Raw genomic sequence first — 19,838 nt, 5'->3', positions numbered from 1 at the left:
TATTATTCGGGACCATAGTTTTTCAATTGGACTCCATGTTCCCACTAAGGAAAACAGTTTCCCGTTTTCACTAGAGGGTAGTGAAATCGTTAAAATAGTGGGAGTGAGATTCATAAAATAAATTTCGCCTATTTTATGTCTTAGTAAATTAATTAAACAATCACTGATTATTGTCTGTTTCTTTTCAGTATTTCATTAAGATGAATTCGCGCAATCCATTATTCTCTATTCTCGAACAAAATAAACTGACTGGCGCAAACTATACGGAATGGTTCCGTAAGTTGAAGATTGTCTTGACCTCGGAGAAGATGCTCTACGTGTTAGAAAAATCTCCTCCGAAGGAAGCACCAGCTGACATAAGTCCGGAAGAGTTGGCCAAACTTGATACATGGTGGGACCATGATATCAAGGCCAAATTCTATATGCAAGCCTCGATGTCTGATGAACTCCAGAGGCGATTTGAGGATACCGTGAATGCTGCTGACATTCACGTACAACTCAAGGAACTTTTTGGGGCTCAATCGAGAGCTGAAAGGTTCGCTACTGTAAAAGAGTTAATGACGTGTCGCATGCGTGAAGGGACTTCGGTCCGTGATCATGGGGTACGAGTGATTTGGCTCATTCAGAAGTTGGTAACGCTTGATTTGGTGTTGGAGCATGAACCTAACGTGGACTTATTACTTCTCTCTCTTCCTTCTTCGTTTGACGGTTTTGTGGTGAATTTCAATATGAACAAGATAGAGGCCTCCCTTGAAGAGATGGTCAATATGCTTGTAACATATGAAGCCACTTTAAAGAAGGATAAACCAGTTCTCTTGGTGGGCTCCTCTTCTTCTGCTAAGAAGGGGCCAAGTACAAAGGGTAAGAAACGTTCTGCCCCACCCAAGAAAATCGGACCCGACAAGAAGAACAAGACAAAGGCTTCAAACATGGAAAAGTCCAAGGATGTTTGCCATCACTGCAAGAAACCCGGTCATTGGAAATGTAACTGCAAGGAATATCTAGAGCAGTTGCGAACTGCGAAGGGTATGTTCTATATTGAAATAAATGTTTCACTTAATACAACTTCTTGGGTATTGGATACCGGATGTGGATCTCACATTTGCAATGATTTGCAGGTGATGACAAGAAGTCGCAAGCTTAGAATGGGTGAGACCCAGCTGAGGCTCGGAAATGGTTCTAGAGTTGAAGCCAAAGCTATGGGAGATGTTTATTTAATTTTGCAGAACGATTTTAAGTTACTTTTGAGAGATGTTTTATTTGTTCCAGATTTGATTAAAAACATTATTTCTGTTTCTATGCTTGATAGAGATGGTTTTTCTTGCAATTTTGTGAATGTGATTTGCAATATTTACAAAAATGAATGTTTGATTGGAAATGGACAACTTGAAAACGATCTATATAACTTAAAATTAAAAGACGTTCCAATAAATTATGTTGATAAACCGGTAACAACGAACAAAAGGAAAATCGATAGTCAAAACCCGGCAAACCTTTGACATGCTAGGCTAGGTCATATTTCCTCAAGGAGGATGAACAAGCTAGTGGGAGAGGGCATGTTTGATATGTCTGATATTAACTCTCTACCTACTTGTGAATCCTGCCTGAAAGGAAAAATGACTAAATCTCCATTCAAGGGAAAACCTGAGCGTAGTCAAAATCTGTTGGATTTGATCCATACAGATGTTTGTGGTCCATTTAGAATTGGTACTCAATTTGGCCACACCTACTTCATTACCTTTACTGATGATTATTCTAGGTATGAGTATTTATATTTAATGAAATATAAGTCTGAAGCATTTGAAAAGTTCAAAGAATTCAAGGCTGAAGTAGAAAACAAGCTAGGTAAAAGTATTAAAGCACTTCGATCGGATCGAGGTGGAGAATACTTAAGTACCGAGTTTTTGGACTATCTGAAAGAGAATGGGATTCTCTCTCAGTGGACTCCTCCTATGACACCTCAGCTGAATGGTGTATCGGAGCGTCGTAATCGAACTTTGTTGGACATGCTTCGATCCATGATGAGCTTCACTGAGCTTTCACCTTCGTTTTGGGGCTACGCGCTTGAAACGGCAGTATTGTTGTTGAACAACGTCCACACCAAAGAAGTGGATAAAACACCATACGAGTTATGGAATGGCAAAGCTCCTAAGTATTCGTACTTGAGGATTTGGGGATGTCCTGCTTATGTGAAGCAGACAGTGGGAGATAAGTTGGATAGTCGATCCACCTTATGTTATTTTTTAGGGTATCCGAAGAATTCAATCGGATATTATTTCTATCATCCTACTGAAACAAAAGTGTTTGTTTCAAGGAATGCCACCTTCTTGGAGAAGGAGTTCTTATTGGATAAGAAAGGCGAGATGATGGAACTCGAAGAAATTCGAGAAGAACCCGAAATACAAAATAATGATCCTACACCTCAGGAACCAATTATGGACACGCCTATACCTAGAAGATCCGAGAGGACTTCTAGACCTCCTATTCGATATGGTCTTCTTCTTGAAGGGGATCAAGATGAACCCGACGTTGGATGTGATCCAAGAAACTTCAAGGAAGCAATTTCTGATGCGGATTCAAATTTATGGCTTGAAGCTATGCAGTCGGAAATAGATTCGATGCATACAAACCAAGTTTGGTCTTTAGTAGATCCTCCCGATGGAATTGTTCCAATAGGGTGTAAATGGATCTACAAGAGAAAGCTTGGGCCTGATGGTAAGGTATTGACCTACAAGGCACGATTGGTGGCAAAAGTTTATACTCAAAGACAAGGAGTTGACTATGATGAAACTTTTTCACCGGTTGCAATGTTCAAGTCCATAAGGATCCTTATTGCCATAGCTGCTTGGTATGACTATGAGATATGGAAAATGGATGTGAAGACTGCATTTCTTAATGGAAACATTAAGGAAGAGATCTATATGACTCAGCCTGAGGGATACACATCCATGGGAAGCGAGCATAAGGTATGCAAGCTTCAGAGATCGATCTATGGTCTCAAACAAGCATCAAGAAGTTGGAACCAGAAATTTGATGAAACAATAAAGGATTTTGGTTTCATCAAGAACCCGGAGGAACCGTGCGTGTACAAGAAAGTAGTTAAGGATGCTATGACATTCTTAGTACTTTATGTTGATGACATCTTACTTATTGGGAATGATGTAGGGATGTTGCAGTCAACAAAGATATGGTTATCAGGTAGATTCTCGATGAAGGATTTGGGTGAGGCATCCTATATTCTAGGGATACAGATCTATAGAGATAGATCTAAGAGAATGATAGGACTTACTCAAGCTACTTACATCGAAACCATATTGAAAAGGTTTTCAATGGATGGGTCCAAGAGAGGACATCTACCTATGTGTCATTGAGTTTCTCTATCCAAGTCCATGTGTCCCAAGACTGATGAAGAGATAGAGAAAATGACACATGTACCATATGCGTCAGCCATAGGTAGTATCATGTATGAGATGATATCTATCAGACCGGATGTAGCATTTGCTCTGAGTGTCACGAGCAGATATCAAGCCAATCCCAGTCAAATGCATTGGAAAGCCGTGAAGGACATTCTTAAGTACTTACGAAGGACTAAGAATATGTTCATGGTATATGGAGGAAGAGAACTGAAATTGGAAGGCTATACCGACTCTAGCTTCCAAAGTGACGTGGATGACTCAAAGTCAACCTCTGGATTTGTGTTCATGCTCAATGGCGGTGCTGTCTCTTGGAAGAGTTCCAAGCAGGACACCACAGCGGATTCCACCACTGAGGCAGAATACATTGCGGCATCAGCTGCTGCTAAAGAGGCCGTTTGGATGAGGAATTTCGTCCAAGAGTTGGGCGTCATTCCTGAAGTTGTTGGTCCAGTCCCGGTGTACTGTGACAACACGAGTGCCGTTGCTCAGGCAAAGGAACCAAGGTCTCATCAAAGATCCAAACACGTACTGAGGAAATACCACATCATCCGGGAGATCGTGGAAAGAGGAGACATCACTGTCGAGAGAGTGGCCTCTGCAGACAATATCGCTGATCCACTTACTAAGCCCTTGCCAGGACCATTATTTGACAAACATCGCGAAGCAATGGGTCTACGTAGTATGACTAGTTGGCTTTAGGGCAAGTGGGAGATTGAAAGAGTGGATGCCCGGTGAGCCAACTTGTGGCTAAGGGCTTTGATGACTCTATGTATAAACAATCTTTTGTTTAATATAATTTACACTTTTATAATGGCATTTGCTTTATCTTTTATCATATTATTATGTTGTGACATACTATAAGATGTTTAGATGAAGACCTTGAATATACTATAGTGTATGTAAGATGTGGTGGCACATGGGGATGGCTATCATGAAACACATCTTATAGTCACTGTATATTCTAAACAGTTCCTAGTCGATTGAGCCGTCCGTTAATAAGGATAAGGATCGCTCGAGATTGAGACTAGCATTTGCGATGCCGAGTACCACGTTTCATTGGTATGGAACATAGAGATGTTCAAAGCATGCAAATGGATATTCATACGATGAATGATCGAACTACCCTATCCGGACTTTCCAAGTGGTTATCACTTATCGAGTGGATAAAGTCCGCGATTTTGGTTGTACACCATTAGTCCTTACTACTTGAAACATCATTGAGACTCTATATGCTAGTACTGTGCTTTGACTCGTTTACCGACTCTATTGGGGTCATCAGGTGTCGGGATTGGGTACAGTTACGACACATATAGGAGTCGATGCTTTGTTGTCAAGGATTCACCACATACTTGCGAGTGTGGATATCCTATGCAATCTGAGGAGATATTAGTGTGACGAATCTCTGGCCAGAGTACATGATGTGTTTTAAGAAATGGTTTCTTAGTAGCACATGCGATGTCACTATTTGATCTTCAAGATGCATTTCATAGTTATCGAATCTCGAACGACTCTCGATTTACCAATGGTTGTTGATTCGATCGGGATATATGGATGAAGGGACCGTACTGTACGCTAACCAAAATCTATTGGTTCTTGCAGACACTATCGGTGATACCTAGGGAATCATGGGGCGATGTTGCTAGGCGCTCTTACCATGATTCGATGGGCAAGTCGGAAATTGTTGTTCCGAGTCACAAGGAGTTGTGAGCCCACGGCTAGCTGTATCCCTGAACCATTGAGGGTCACACAAGTAATGAATTTTTAATCCCCGTTGAGATAGTTAAATTTAAAGAGTTAAATTTAATGAACAAAGAAGTAGGACTTCTTATATCAGAGTAGAGGAGTAAGATTTTCTAAAATGACATAGGGATGAGCATTTTTGGAAATCACTGAATTCGGATTCAGAAAATTTATCTTGACTTTAAAAGATGCAGAAATGGTTTCTGTGCACATTGGTGAAATTGGTTTATCAATCTGAGTCACGATGAATTTTATATTAATTTCTGAACATGCGGGCTTTGCTTGTCAGGCTTGAACTTATGACTAATGGGTCCTAAGCATTTAGCAGCCCACATTATAAATAAGTTATTGCAGTACAGAAATTAAATAACAGAGGTCACAAAATATTTTTCAAAAACCCTATTTTTCCCTACTGTGGCCGCCGCCCCCTCCCTCTCTGCTCGAAAATTCCGGCCTGTGAATTTTGAATTTGCAGTCTGGTTTAACGGATCAAATTCGTTAATTCTCTTCGTAGAAACTTCTGATAGATTTTCTAGTGCAATCTATCAGAGGGATTAAACTTCTGTTCGTGGACCTGATTTAAGAATTGTTCGTCCATCAGTTCCTGGGATATACTACAAGAGCAGAGTAATCTGTTGGTGTCCATAATCTCGTTTCGAGATTCAAGGTAAAAATTTAATTGTTATTTAATTTTTACACGCACAATTTAATCGTAAAGTTTTGATACCCATGATATGGAATCGTTCCATATAAAAATTTTAAACTTCCGCTGCACCGGGTATCAATTCTGATTGATCTGATCACAGTTTTCCAACATAACCTCCGCCCCCTTCAAAGCATGACTGACATAGTATATGGGCCTCTGATCTCCTCTTTCCTCCTTTATCAAAATGGTGCTGACCGCCCTCTCAGTAGTAGACAGATATACCCACAATCTTTCCCCTGGCTCTGGCTTAACCAGGATAGGCAAGCTAGCTAGATGCTCCTTCAATTCCTGAAAGGCTTGCTCGCACTGCTCAGTCCAGCCAAACCTCTGGGCTGTGCGCAACACTTGGAAAAAGGGATAACTACGATGAGCTGACCGAGCGATAAACCGGGCCAGGTCTGTGATTCGCCCAGTCAGCCGTTGTACCTCCTTGATTGATGTGGATGAAGGTATTTCCTGCAACAGCTTTACCTTCTCCGGGTTGACTTCTATCCCTCGTTCAGTCACCATGAACCCCAGAAATTTGCCACTTTTCACCCCGAACATACACTTGGCTGGATTCAACTTAATTCCGTACCGCGAACGGTGGCAAAAGTTTCTTCCAGGTCGGGTATAAAGCAATCTCGGGTCTTAGATTTCACCAATATATCATCCACATATACCTCCACGTTCCGACCCACCTGCTCCCGGAACACTTTGTCCATCATCCTCTGATACGTAGCCCCTGCATTTTTTAGACCAAATGGCATAACCACGTAACAAAAAGCACCTCCCGATGTGATGAAGCTAACTTTGTCTTGATCTTCCCGGGCTAAAGGAATTTGATGATAGCCCTGATATGCATCCATGAAGCACAACAATTCACAACCGGATGTGGAGTCTACCAATTGGTCAATCCGGGGTAAAGGATAACAATCCTTGGGACAGGCTTTATTTAAGTACCGGAAATCCACACACATCCGCCACTTCCCTGTGGCCTTTGGTACTAGTACTACATTGGACAACCAAGTAGGAAATTGTACCTCCTTGATGTGCCCGGCCCGTAGTAGCTCTTGAACCTGCTCCGCGATCACTTTATCCTTCTCAACTCCTAAATGTCTTTTCTTTTGTATCACAGGCCGGGATCCAGGGGTGATATTAAGTTTGTGCTCCCCAACATGGGATGAAACTCCTATCAAATCGCCTTGAGCCCAGGCGAATACGTCCTTGTTCCGGATGAGATAGCTTTTCAGTGACTCGGCCAAATTTGTTTCCATGTCCCGGGCAATCCTGACAAACTTCCCAGACTGCCCGAGTACCAGCTCCACCTCTTCATATTCGCCTTTAGACTCCTCCACAGAACAGACTTCTCTTCCCCCCTGGCCTCCCTCCTTCCCGATCTGCCTGACCCTTTTGTAATCGACTCTAACTGTCTCGGCATAAAAGAGGAGAGTGCTTCAACTAGCGTGAACTTTGTCATGATTGTCTTCTTCACATCTCCAGATCCCAAGGTTATGGGTAGTAACATTTCCCCTTTAGGCTGTACTGTGTGCCCAGTAAATCCGTATAAGGCAGTTTTTACGGGGCTCAACTCATACCCCTGCAAATCCATCTGCTCGAAGGCGTCCTGAAAAAGGACATTCACCGAGCTTCCTGAGTCTACAAACACCCTTCGTACATCGTAGTTAGCAATCCGGGCCTGTATAATCAAGGCATCGTTATGTGGCAGGTTCACCCCCTCCAGATCCCGGGGTCCAAACGTGATGACTGGCCCTGCACCCGGCTTCCCTTTCTCCACCCCCAAACTTTCCCTCCGGCTCCAAGACTTTCTGGCTCTGTTTGAATCTCCATCAGTAGATCCCCCAAAAATCATGTTGATAACCCCTTTAGATGGTCCCTCTCCTGATTTTCTATCCTCTGTGCGAGGACCTGTCTCTTGTTTCCCTCCCTCTCGGGAAACAACGCCAGTTCTGGGGGGAACCAGCGCCTGGGACCCCTGGATCCAAGGCGGACCCCGAGGCTTTTTTTGAACCGGCTTGCCATCCCAGATATAGGGTTGCTGATGTCTCTGCTGTAGCGTTTGGCATTCATTGGTATCATGTGTGCCTTTCTGATGAAAAGCACAATACTTCAAAGATTTGTCCCTAGTGACAGGAGTATGAGATTCAGCACCTACTTCGCATACATGCACAACTCTGTCCTAGATTACTCTGTGTGGTGCATACCGGGACAAACACCCCATGCGGTCCTGACTTTCTCTGCTTTTTCCCTGTTCTCGACCTCCCTCTCTTCGAGTCACCTCCTTCTTTTGCCTCTGGGCCTCCTCCATATTAATGTATTTCTCGGCCCGAGCCAATAAGTCTTCAAAAGTCCGAGGTGCTTTTTTTACTAATGATTTGAAAAATTCTCCCTCCCGAAGACCTTGAGTAAAGGCAGTGATCTTAGTCTCCCGGGCACAGGTCGGGACCTCTAGAGCAGTCTTATTGAACCTTTTAATGTAGGCTCTCAAAGACTCTTCTCCTGCTTGCTTTGCTTCAAATAAACTATAGACCGTTTTATTATACCTCTTGCTGCTGCTAAAGTGTTGCAAGAACACTTGCTTGAAATATGCAAATGATCGAATGCTCTGCAGCTCCAACTTTTCAAACCATCTTTGGGCAGAATCCACCAAAGTGGTTAAGAAGACTTTGCACTTAATCTTGTCTCCGTAGCAATGTAGCATAGCCACATTATCAAACCGAGCCAAGTTCTCTTCTGGGTCAGTGCTCCCATCATATTCTCGGATTTTGGCCGACTTATAATGGGATGGCAAGGGCTCCTCTATCACCTCCTGTGAAAAAGGGCAACCCGGAATCTTGACAGATCAGGCCATTTTGGGACCCTTTTCTTCTAACCTTTGTATTTTCTTCCTGAGTTCCTGCAGCTCATCCGCCACAGAAGGCTGGACTGTAGTAACCCAAAACTCATTTTAAGATAATAATATGTTAAACATGATTAAGGGTTAGTAATTAACCAATTCCGGGATTTAATCGGACTTCAGAAGCAAGAAATGAAATTTCATTGTCTGAGCCAGTTCGGACAATCCGAAGAGGACTTCGGACGGCCCGAACTTGACCACCGGGGCTCCGAAGGTGAGCTTGTTGACTTCGGAGTTAAGGCTGGTTCGGACGATCCGAACTCAAGTTCGGACGACCCGAACTTGTTTGTGCCAAGTAGGCAGGATTACTCAGCAATGAATTTTGACAAGTGTCGGACTTAGAGCACTTCGGACGATCCGAACTCGACGTGTCTCGCATGCAGACAGTGAGTTGGATCGGACGATCCGAACTCAGGTTCGGAGGGCCCGAACTCGTTCGAAACTTTTCCTATAAATAGGGCTCATTCGATTTCATTTTTGAAATACGAATTCCCGAGGTTCCTTCTTTAGTTATATAGTGTGAGATATACACTTGAGGGCCCTATCGGTTATAATAGAGGTTCTGGAATAACCAAGGAGTGGTTATAGTCATCCGGGACTAGCGACTTCAAAGGGCTATCTACGGACGAAGGTATGGTCCGGAAATATATTTAAGTTTTGGGAGTACTTATTAGCTTAGTTAAGGCTTATAGAATTTATGTAGTGATACGGTAAACTTTTGAATATAGGCTTGGAACCTAAGATCCTACTATACTTGAACTAGCCTAGAGGTACGTACACATTGACTGAGATTATCAGCGAGTATACATGTTTATATGTTGCATTTATTTGGCATTATTATATGGCATGATATATGATTTACCGCTTTCTATATTCATATGTCATGTGCATATACACGTTGATCCTATACCTTGTTATACCTGACTATAGAGCCGCTCAACTCTATATTTGATAGTCTGTCACTGAGAGTACCGCGACGGCGAGGGCATTTATGTCTGTCTATTCTGGTGTACTTGACGAGTGTGGTTGCACCCAGAGGTTGATCCGTGCGGTGGCAGCACTTATGTGGCGCCGGTACTGAGCATGATTTTTCAGATGACCCTTTACCAGTCATCATGTTGCATGCACTATATACATATGTTTACTCATGTTTATGTACTGGGCGTTAGCACTCACGTCCTAGTTGTTATCTTGGACACCCTATTCCATGGGGCAGGTCGCAGGATGGACGGAGCTGGTAGTTCAAGGCAGGACTAGGGAGCAGGAGCCTTGAGGAGTTTATTATACAGCAGGATTCGATATAGCTGTATAATGTTTACTTTTAAGTATTTTGATATGGTTGTATCACTACTGATGAATAAGCTTGACACTTTTATACTAAGCTGATATGTAATTTATGGTTATGTTTCCGCACGTTTTACTCTGTTAAGTTATTTTGCTGTAATAAGGTTATTGCATGCTATTAATTGCCAGTTAGTAGGTGATACCATGAAGGGTCACTACATTTTTGGTATCAAAGCATGCTTAGATTTTGGGATTAGTACTTGAGATTTAGAATTAGTTTTGAGTAATTCTTGCGCATTTGGGATTTTAATGTGCAATTCTTTTCAGGATATGGCTGACGAGAGTCACGATAGTATTGGCTAGGGAGGTGGTTATCATCATTGTCATCACCGCCATCATGATGATCAACATCGTCATCATGAGGGTAGACGTCGCTACTCTATCAATAAATTCATGCAAGTAGGACCGAAACCTTTGGTGGGAGGCGAGAATCCTGAACAAGCAAGAAGTTGGATGTCTAAACTCGAGAGTACTTTTCGTGCTTTCGATTGTACTGAGGATCAAAAATTGGAAGTTCTAGAATTTGTTCTAGAGGATCAAGCACGTTTTTGGTGGGATGCCAAAGCTGCTCAGGCACGTACTGAGAGAGGACAGGTGACTTGGGGAGATTTCTGTCAGCAATTCCAGAAACTGTATTTTCCTCCAGCTGTTCGCCAAGCACGATCGATGGAGTTTCTTACTCTGAGGCAAGGATCAATGACTATTGATCAATATCAGCAACGATTTCTTGATCTGCTACCTTTCAGTCCTCATATTAATGAGAGTGATGCATCGAAGTATGATCTCTTTCTACAAGGCCTGAACCAAGATATCTACTCACAGGTTGTTGTCTGTGATGACCCAGTATCTTATGAGACTTTGGTGAACCGTTGCCGTCTTGTGGAGACCAGCAACAGGCGTGTACAGTTGTTGATGCCAGCACAGCTTAGTGGATCATTTGAGCCTAGAGCTCAATCTGTTGTGCAATATGGACCTACGTCTTCTTCTACTCCTACTACTTCATCTGGATCTCGTGGTTCACGAGGTATGTTCCATTTTGGGAAGAAGAAGAAGGAGGAGTTTTGTAGTCACTGTGGAGGGAAGCATGCTACAGCTTCATGTCGAAGAGCTACTGGTGCTTGTTATATTTGCGGTCAGCAGGGACATCTGCGGAGAGATTGTCCTCAGCGCATGGGTTCTGCTAGTGGATCGGGATCACAGGTTGGATCTCAGGCTTCTACTTTTCCACGACAGCAGCCAGCACCACAGAGTTCTTCTGGTTACCGTCCCCAAACTCAAGGGCAGATATTTGCTTTGTCTCAAGAACAGGCTACTGAGGGAAGTGATCGCATGTTGGCAGGTACCTTTCTGTTATGTGGTATTCCTGCACTTGTTTTAATTGATACTGGAGTATCGCATTCCTTTATTTCTAGTCGCTTTGTTAAGAGACATAGATTACCTTATGTATCATTAGATATGGATTTAGTTGTATCTACTTCGCTGGAGCAGGAGATAGTAATTAAGCGTCTAGTGATGGGTTGCCTTCTAGAGTTTGAGGGTAATGTATTGTCAGCTAATCTGATGATATTAGCGATGACAGATTTTGACTGTATTTTGGGAATAGATATGCTGACTTTGTATCACGCTACTGTGGATTGTTATCAGCGTCTAGTACAGTTTCATTCTGTTGAGGGTGATAGCTGGTATTTTTATGGTGAGGGTGCGCGACCTCCGATGCCACTTGTTTCGGCTCTGAAGGTATGTCATGTCTTGGAGTCAGGTGGGGAGGGCTACCTTATCTATGCAGTTGATATGTCCATGAGTAGTACGGGTATTGATCAGTTACCGGTAGTCAGTGAGTTTCCTGATGTATTTCCTGATGAGATTCCTGGTTTTTTCTCCGGTGCGAGAGGTTGAATTTGGTATTGATTTAGTACCAGGAACTACGCCTATATCCCGAGCGCCTTATCGTCTAGCACCATCAGAGATGAGGAAATTGAAACAGCTGTTATAGGATCTGCTTGATAAGGGATATATTCGTTCGAGTGTTTCTTCGTGGGGAGCACTTGTTTTGTTCGTCAAGAAGAAAGATGGATCAATGCGATTATGTATTGATTACAGGCAGTTGAATCGTGTCACCATCAAGAATAAGTATCCTTTACCGCGGATTGATGATCTATTCGATCAACTACAGGGTACTTCTGTTTACTCCAAGATAGATCTGAGATCTGGATACCACCAGATGCGGGTACGAGACTCAGATATTTCTACGACTGCTTTTAGGACCAGATACGTGCATTATGAATTTCTGGTTATGCCATTTGGTTTGACGAATACACCGGCAGTCTTTATGAATCTAATGAATCAGGTATTTCAAGAATATCTGGATAGATTTGTCATCGTCTTCATTGATGATATTCTTGTCTATTCTCATGACAAGGATGAGCATGCACATCATTTGAGGATTGTTTTACAGACGTTACGAGATAAGCAGCTGTATGCGAAATTGAGCAAGTGTGAATTCTAGATTGATCGGGTAGTGTTTCTCGGTCATGTGATTTCTAATGAAGGGATATCTGTTGATCCTAGTAAGATAGAGGCAGTGCTGAACTGGTCTCGTCCGATGACGGTTGCTGAGATTCGTAGTTTCTTGGGTCTAGCTGGATATTACTGTCGGTTCATCGAGAATTTTGCACAGTTGGCCAGACCTTTGACACAGCTTACACGGAAAGATGTTGCCTTCATATGGTCCTCGGATTGTGAGGAGTCATTTCACGAGCTGCGTGAACGTCTTACTACTGCACCTGTGCTAGCTCTACCTTCTGGATCAGGAGGTTATGTTGTCTATACTGATGCCTCTGGTCAGGGGTTAGGATGTGTTCTGACACAGCATGGACATGTTATTGCCTATGCTTCTCGACAGTTGAAGACGCATGAGAGTAATTATCCAGTACATGATCTCGAGTTAGCCGTCATTGTATTTGCACTCAAGATCTGGAGGCATTATCTTTATGGTGAGAAATTTGAGATATTCACGGATCACAAGAGTTTGAAGTATTTATTCACTCAGGCGGAGTTTAATATGCGACAGAGACGCTGGATGGATCTTCTGAAGGATTATGATTGTGAAATCAAATATCATCCATGTTCTGTTAATCTTACTGCTGATGCCTTGAGTCGGCAGGTGAAACTTTCTGCACTTCAGACTAGTGAAGTATCTCATATGATTCAAGAGTGCTGCTCATTGAGTTTTATGCTCAAGCACAAGAAATGGAGAAATGGGATTCGATTGTATACTATTTTGTCTGAGCCAACATTGTATTCTCGGATCAGAGATGCTCAGATATCTGATGTTAAGACTCAGCGTTTGACACGTTTAGCCAATGGAGTTAATATATCTGGATTTCATTTTCAGGCAGATGGTTTATTGTGCTTATCTAATCAAGTGGTTGTACCTAATGTTGCGGAGCTCAGGAACGATATTCTATCTCAAGCTCACAGGAGTCAATTATCAGTTCATCCTGGAAGCATGAAAATGTATAAGGACTTGCGAACTAGATTCTGGTGGAAAGGGATGAAGAGGAGTGTGTATCAATTTGTTTCGAGATGTTTGGTTTGTCAACAGGTCAAGGCTGAACATCGACGACCAGGTGGATTATTGCAGAATCTTGAGATTCCCGAATGGAAGTGGGAGCACGTAACTATGGATTTTGTTACCCACTTACCTATGACTTCACGTCAGTGTGATGCTATCTGGGTCGTTGTTGACCGTTTGACGAAATTAACACACTTTATTTCTTATAACCGAGAGTATTCTTATGATCGCATGACACGTTTATACATCCAAGAGATAGTGCGATTGCATGGGATTCCAGTGCGCATAGTCAGTGATAGAGACCCGCGATTTACCTCACGTTTTTGGGGTAGTTTTCAGGAGGCATTGGGTAACACTCTGAGTTTGAGCACTGCATATCATCCGGAGACTGACGGACAGTCAGAGCGAACGATTTGTACATTGGAGGATATGCTACGTTCTTCTGTCATGGACTTTGGCTTATCTTGGCAGGATCAGTTACCTTTGATCGAATTTGCCTACAATAACAGTTATCATCGTAGTATTGATATGACACCTTTCGAGGCATTGTATGGTCGACGGTGTCGTACTCCGTTATTCTGGGATGAAGTTGGGGAACGACAAGTCGAGGGTCCTGAATTGGTGCAGCAGATTGTAGACAAGGTAGATTTGATCAAGCATAGGATCAAAGTTGCTCAAGATAGACGTTTCAGTTATGCTAATATTCGTCGCAGGCCACTTCAATTTGAGCCTGGTGAATATGTGTTTCTACGAGTATCACCTTTCAGGAAGGTGATGAGATTCAGCGTGAAAGGAAAGTTGTCTCCTCGTTTTATTGGACCTTTCCAGATACTGGAAAAGATCGGAGATGTTGCATATCGTTTGGCTTTACCGCCAAATCTTACCAGTATACATAATGTTTTTCATGTGTCGTTACTTTGACAGTATATAGCTGATGAATCTCATGTGATTCAGTCTACTGATATTCAGCTAGAGCCAGATCTGTCTTTTGTTGAACGACCAATCCGTATCTTAGACAGAAAGTAGAAAGTTCTTCGGAACAAGACTATACCACTTGTGATGGTACAGTGGCAGCGCCGAGGCGTTGAAGAAGCAACTTGGGAAACTGAGAGTCGTATGCAAGCAGAATATCTTGAGTTGTTTGCTTTGTATTTTTGATTACCATGTAATTGTAATTACAGTTGTTGTAATAAAACGTGGTTTGATATTTCATATTATTATCTTGATTTGTCTTTAGATGTTATTTCGCGGACGAAATATCTAAAGGTGGGGAGAATGTAGTAACCCAGAACTCATTTTAAGATAATAATATGTTAAACATGATTAAGGGTTAGTAATTAACCAATTCCGGGATTTAATCGGACTTCAGAAGCAAGAAATGAAATTTCATTGTCTGAGCCAGTTCGGACGATCCGAAGAGGACTTCGGACGGCCCGAACTTGACCACCGGGGGCTCCGAAGGTGAGCTTGTTGACTTCGGAGTTAAGGCTGGTTCGGACGATCCGAACTCAAGTTCGGACGGCCCGAACTTGTTTGTGCCAAGTAGGCAGGATTACTCAGCAATGAATTTTAACAAGTGTCGGACTTAGAGCACTTCAGACGACCCGAAGTAGAGATCGGACGATCCGAACTCAACGTGTCTCGCATGCAGACAGTGAGTTGGACTGGACGATCCGAACTTAGGTTCGGAGGGCCCGAACTCGTCCGAAACTTTTCCTATAAATAGGGCTCATTCGATTTCATTTTTGAAATACGAATTCCCGAGGTTCCTTCTTCAGTTATATAGTGTGAGATATACACTTAGGAATGGCACTGCGTCGGGTATGGGTAGGATATCGTGCCTCCATCCCCATACCCATTTATTAAATCCATCCCCATACCCATACCCATATCCATCGGATATTTAATTTCATCTCCATCCCCATACCCGTCGGATGATCGGATATTCATACCCTACCCATATACCCATTTATTGTATATACTCCATAAAAATAATTTTTTTAAAATTTTAATTATTTGATAAAATTATACTTATTTACTAGATTTTTATATCAAAATTTTTTAGATAATAAAAAAATAAAACACCGAAGAAAATTTACAACCAAAGACTTATATAAAAAATAAAACTTCTAAAAAATAGCATTAGTTTTATATTAATAATTTTTATTATTTAATCCAACTAACATAATTCAACAAAAAAAAAATTAAATTAGCATTTATTTAATATAAATTAATATGTATATATATATATATATATATATAATCGGATATCGGGTCGGGTATGGGTAGAATACCACTACATCCTCCTCCATCCCTATTTACGAGATTCCCATACCCATTTACCCATTTATTTAATCGGGTCCAAAAAATGCCTCCATACCCTCCTCCGTTCGGGTCGGATATCGGGTTTCCCATCGGGTTCGGAGGAAATTGCCATCCCTATAAATACACTTGAGGGCCCTATCGGTTATAATAGAGGTTCTGGAATAACCAGGGAGTGGTTATAGTCATCCGGGACTAGCGACTTCAAAGGGCTATCTACGGACGAAGGTATGGTACGGGAATCTATTTAAGTTTTGGGAGTACTTATTAGCTTAGTTAAGGCTTATAGAATTTATGTAGTGATACGATGAACTTTTGAATATAGGCTTGGAACCTAGGATCCTACTATACTTGAACTAGACTAGAGGTACGTACACATTGACTGAGATTGCCATCGAGTATACATGTTTATATGTTGCATTTATTTGGCATTATTATATGGCATGATATATGATTTACCGCTTTCTATATTCATATGTCATGTGCATATACATGTTGAGCCTATACCTTGTTATACCTGATTATAGAGCCGCTCAGCTCTATATTCGATAGTCTGTCACTGAGAGTACCGCGACGGTGGGGGCATTTATGTCTGTCTACTCTGGTGTACTTGACGAGTGTGGTTGCACCCAGAGGTTGATCTGTGCGGTGGCAGCACTCATGTGGCGCCGGTACTGAGCATGACTTTTCAGATGACCCTTTACCAGTCATCATGTTGCATGCACTATATACATATGTTTATTCATATTTATGTACTGGGCGTTAGCGCTCACGTCCTAGTTGTTATCTTGAACACCCTATTCCACGGGGCAGGTCGCAGGATGGACGGAGCTGGTAGTTCAAGGCAGGACTAGGGAGCATGAGTCTTGAGGAGTTTATTATACAGCAGGATTCGATATAGCTGTATAATGTTTACTTTTAAGTATTTCGATATGGTTGTATCACTACTGATGAATAAGCTTGACACTTTTATACTAAGCTGATATGTAATTTATGGTTATGTTTCCGCACGTTTTACTCTGTTAAGTTATTTTGCTGTAATAAGGTTATTGCATGCTATTAGTTGCCAGTTAGTAGGTGATACCATGCAGGGTCACTACATGGATTGAGTGCATCCAAGAACTTTCCTTTTCTTCTCCTTCTTTGGTTCGGGCATTAGGGTGCGGATTACCCCGATTCCCCTCTTCCTCCATTGTTATTTCATTTGATTGTGGTTGCTTTGTAGCTGCTAACGACTTCTGTATCATATTCTGAACATATGATTCGAGTTGATCCATAGGAATAATAATGTTCCGGCCCTGCTGGAGGCCTTCTGGTGATGTTTGTTCATGAGAAACCATATCTACGTCTTATAGAACAAGTTTTCCACAGACGACGCCAATGATGATGTTTGATAAAAACGAGTTCCCGGGCTATCAAGGGTAGTATAGTGGGCTTAACGAGCTGACCGGGCTAGTAGAGATGAAGTGTGGTTTGTCCCTCCTTGATCGAGATGATCTGTACACAAGGAAAAAAAATGAAAGCACGTTAGTGGGACGCCAGAAGGTTTTTCGGCGGGGCCACTCCAATGCTTAAGTCAGACTCAGGAATAGAGTGGGCTTCAGGAAAAATGAATATAGTGCTTTGGAATTTTTGATGAACATACCTCTACAAACACCTGAGGCAAGGTATTTATAAGCCTTGGAGTGAGAGAGTCACTCCGCATTTCCAGGGTAGTGGCCACGATCTGGGTCGTGGGTGCAAGAGTTTTCCACGTTTACCTGTCACACACGATGAAGCCGGAAGGCTCGGGATTATGGCAATCGTGGGGATCATGCCCTGGAGAAATGGGCTTTGTCTAAGTCATGAAGACCTGGTCCTCCCGGGATCTTGGAGCTTCAGGTCTGCCTTTATACATCTCTAACGTCCTTGACTTGGTATAGCTCTGTTCACTGCCCTGACTAGCATCCCTGATGCTTCTGCTTCTCCTTAGTCCTGATACCCCTGACTTCCCGGGATATCACCACTCCTTCCTAAAAATAGTTGGGCTAGAACCCTGTTCGCTGTCCTGACTAGCATCCCTGATGCTTCTGCTTCTTCTTAGCTCTGATACCCCTGACTACCCGTGATAATTTCAATGCATGCTTCATGCATGCAGCCCACCTCAAAAAAGCATCGAAATAGAGTATTCAAATATTATTCTTTTGAAGTTATTATATAAAAAGTTTTAGACGAAATGTTGTTGTATTTTGATATTTTCCACATTGACTTTTATATTTTTTCTCTAGTCAAATTAGGATCATAACAAACTTTACTAGCTATAAGACATAAATATAATTGACTGATTTTATGCACAACAAAACAAGCCACCACTTCATTAAATTTAATTTAATACTTATCTAAAAAAAGCTTTCTTATCTATCCCTTCTCTAATCGGGTTCAGCGTAGTTTTGTTGAAGTTTCCAATTGGCCCCCAATACCAAACTTACTGGTTGCTTTAAATGCATTTGATTTGAGCATGGGATCCACGGATAAGTATGGCGATTAATACAAAATTATTTTGTTCTTTCCAAAAATGATTTAATTTTGACAAAATTAATAAAATTGTAATTGGATGAAAATATTTCAGTGTATTTGATTTTAAATTCATTGTATTTTTTGGTTCAATTTTATTTATTTTAAAAAGGCCTTGAAATCTATTATATATACTTAGCTAAGGCCTAAGTACATTCGCATCCTTTAATTTTAAATTTATTATTCATCCTAGTAAATTCAAATGCTTTGATTTAAAATATTCTCACAAAATCAAATCCATCAATCCAAACACAACATAAATTAATTAATTCAAAGGTTCTAAAAAACGCGAAACGGGCGAAACGTCGAGATTAAATTTTAAGTTTCACAAGTTTAAACGTGTTTAATACAAGTTAAAACGTAGAAAAACGTTTCAAGCTTTTATTAAAATTTTAATTATCTATTACCAATATATAGGCTAAATAACACATATAAATAATAAATTTAATAGTAACATACAATTTCTCAAAATTTTAAAAGCAAAAAAAATATCAAAACTATAATTTGTAGCAATGTCTATAGTTAGACCGCATAAAAAATTTTAAACATTACCAGAACACAAGAATTTTGAAGAAAAAAAGAATTTTGAAGAAAAAAAGTTTTGAAAAATATATGACCTGATTTATTTATTTGATTTTGGAAAAATGGTTTTATTTTGAGATTTTTATATTGATATAATTTATTTTAAATTTTTTTTTTTTTACAAAAATCACGTTTAATCTCGATTAAACACGTTTAATATGGTCAACTTAGATTTGACCATTTTTTCCCGTTTTTACCTGAATTTTAGCGATTTCATCACGTTTTACATTTAATTCCGTTTAATCACCGTTTAATCTCGTTATTTAGAACAATGATTAATTCGACTATATATGTACGGTCGTCGTATATTAATATTGTAATTACAAATGGTCTTTTCTGTATTGTTCCAATTTATAGGATGTCCTCCAAAGGAATACGAGTATAGTTCAACTTCTTAGTATTGCGTCGGTAAAATATTCCTCCGTGATTATTTCTCTTTAATTTTTTTTAATCAACTAATTAACCAAACAATAAAAAATGTTAAATATTTAACGTAATTATAAATACATGTATAATATTAATGTTTTTCATTCAAATTTGCTTAATAGACAATAAAGAATATTAATAAGCCCACGCAAAGGATTCATTGGGGGAGCCCGAGATATTAATTATCTTAAAAAATTATATGATGTAGCAGTTTTCCCCCACAACAAAATCGAGACATGGTTGCCGCATAGATTTTGCTCGTCGGTTTACACAAAATGA

General features: G+C 40.9%; 1 protein-coding gene across 1 annotated transcript; it reads right to left on the bottom strand.

The window, feature by feature from the left end:
* Nucleotides 1-6,422: 6,422 nt before the first annotated feature.
* LOC140861959 (uncharacterized) lies at nt 6,423-17,338 on the bottom strand. Its single transcript, XM_073264960.1, has 4 exons — nt 17,099-17,338; nt 8,067-8,671; nt 7,368-7,985; nt 6,423-7,251 (listed from the first exon to the last, which is right to left on the bottom strand). Exons 1-4 carry the CDS (start codon nt 17,336-17,338, stop codon nt 6,423-6,425), a joined length of 2,292 nt encoding a protein of 763 aa, XP_073121061.1.
* Between the last annotated feature and the right edge of the window lie 2,500 nt (nt 17,339-19,838).

This window comes from Henckelia pumila, chromosome 4, assembly GCF_033568475.1.
Source record: "Henckelia pumila isolate YLH828 chromosome 4, ASM3356847v2, whole genome shotgun sequence".
NCBI classification, from domain to species: domain Eukaryota; kingdom Viridiplantae; phylum Streptophyta; class Magnoliopsida; order Lamiales; family Gesneriaceae; genus Henckelia; species Henckelia pumila.
This window is presented reverse-complemented; position numbering and strand designations above follow the sequence as displayed.

Excerpts from the sequence above, each read along its gene's own strand:
- LOC140861959 (XM_073264960.1), bottom strand. The coding sequence starts at position 17,338 with ATGGTTTCTCATGAACAAACATCACCAGAAGGCCTCCAGCAGGGCCGG. Across the intron at positions 8,672-17,098 it reads CTTGGATGCACTCAATCCAT|GAGGTGATAGAGGAGCCCTT; the intron begins GTAGTGACCCTG and ends CCTTTTTCACAG. Across the intron at positions 7,986-8,066 it reads CGCATGGGGTGTTTGTCCCG|GGACAAATCTTTGAAGTATT; the intron begins GTATGCACCACA and ends TCCTGTCACTAG.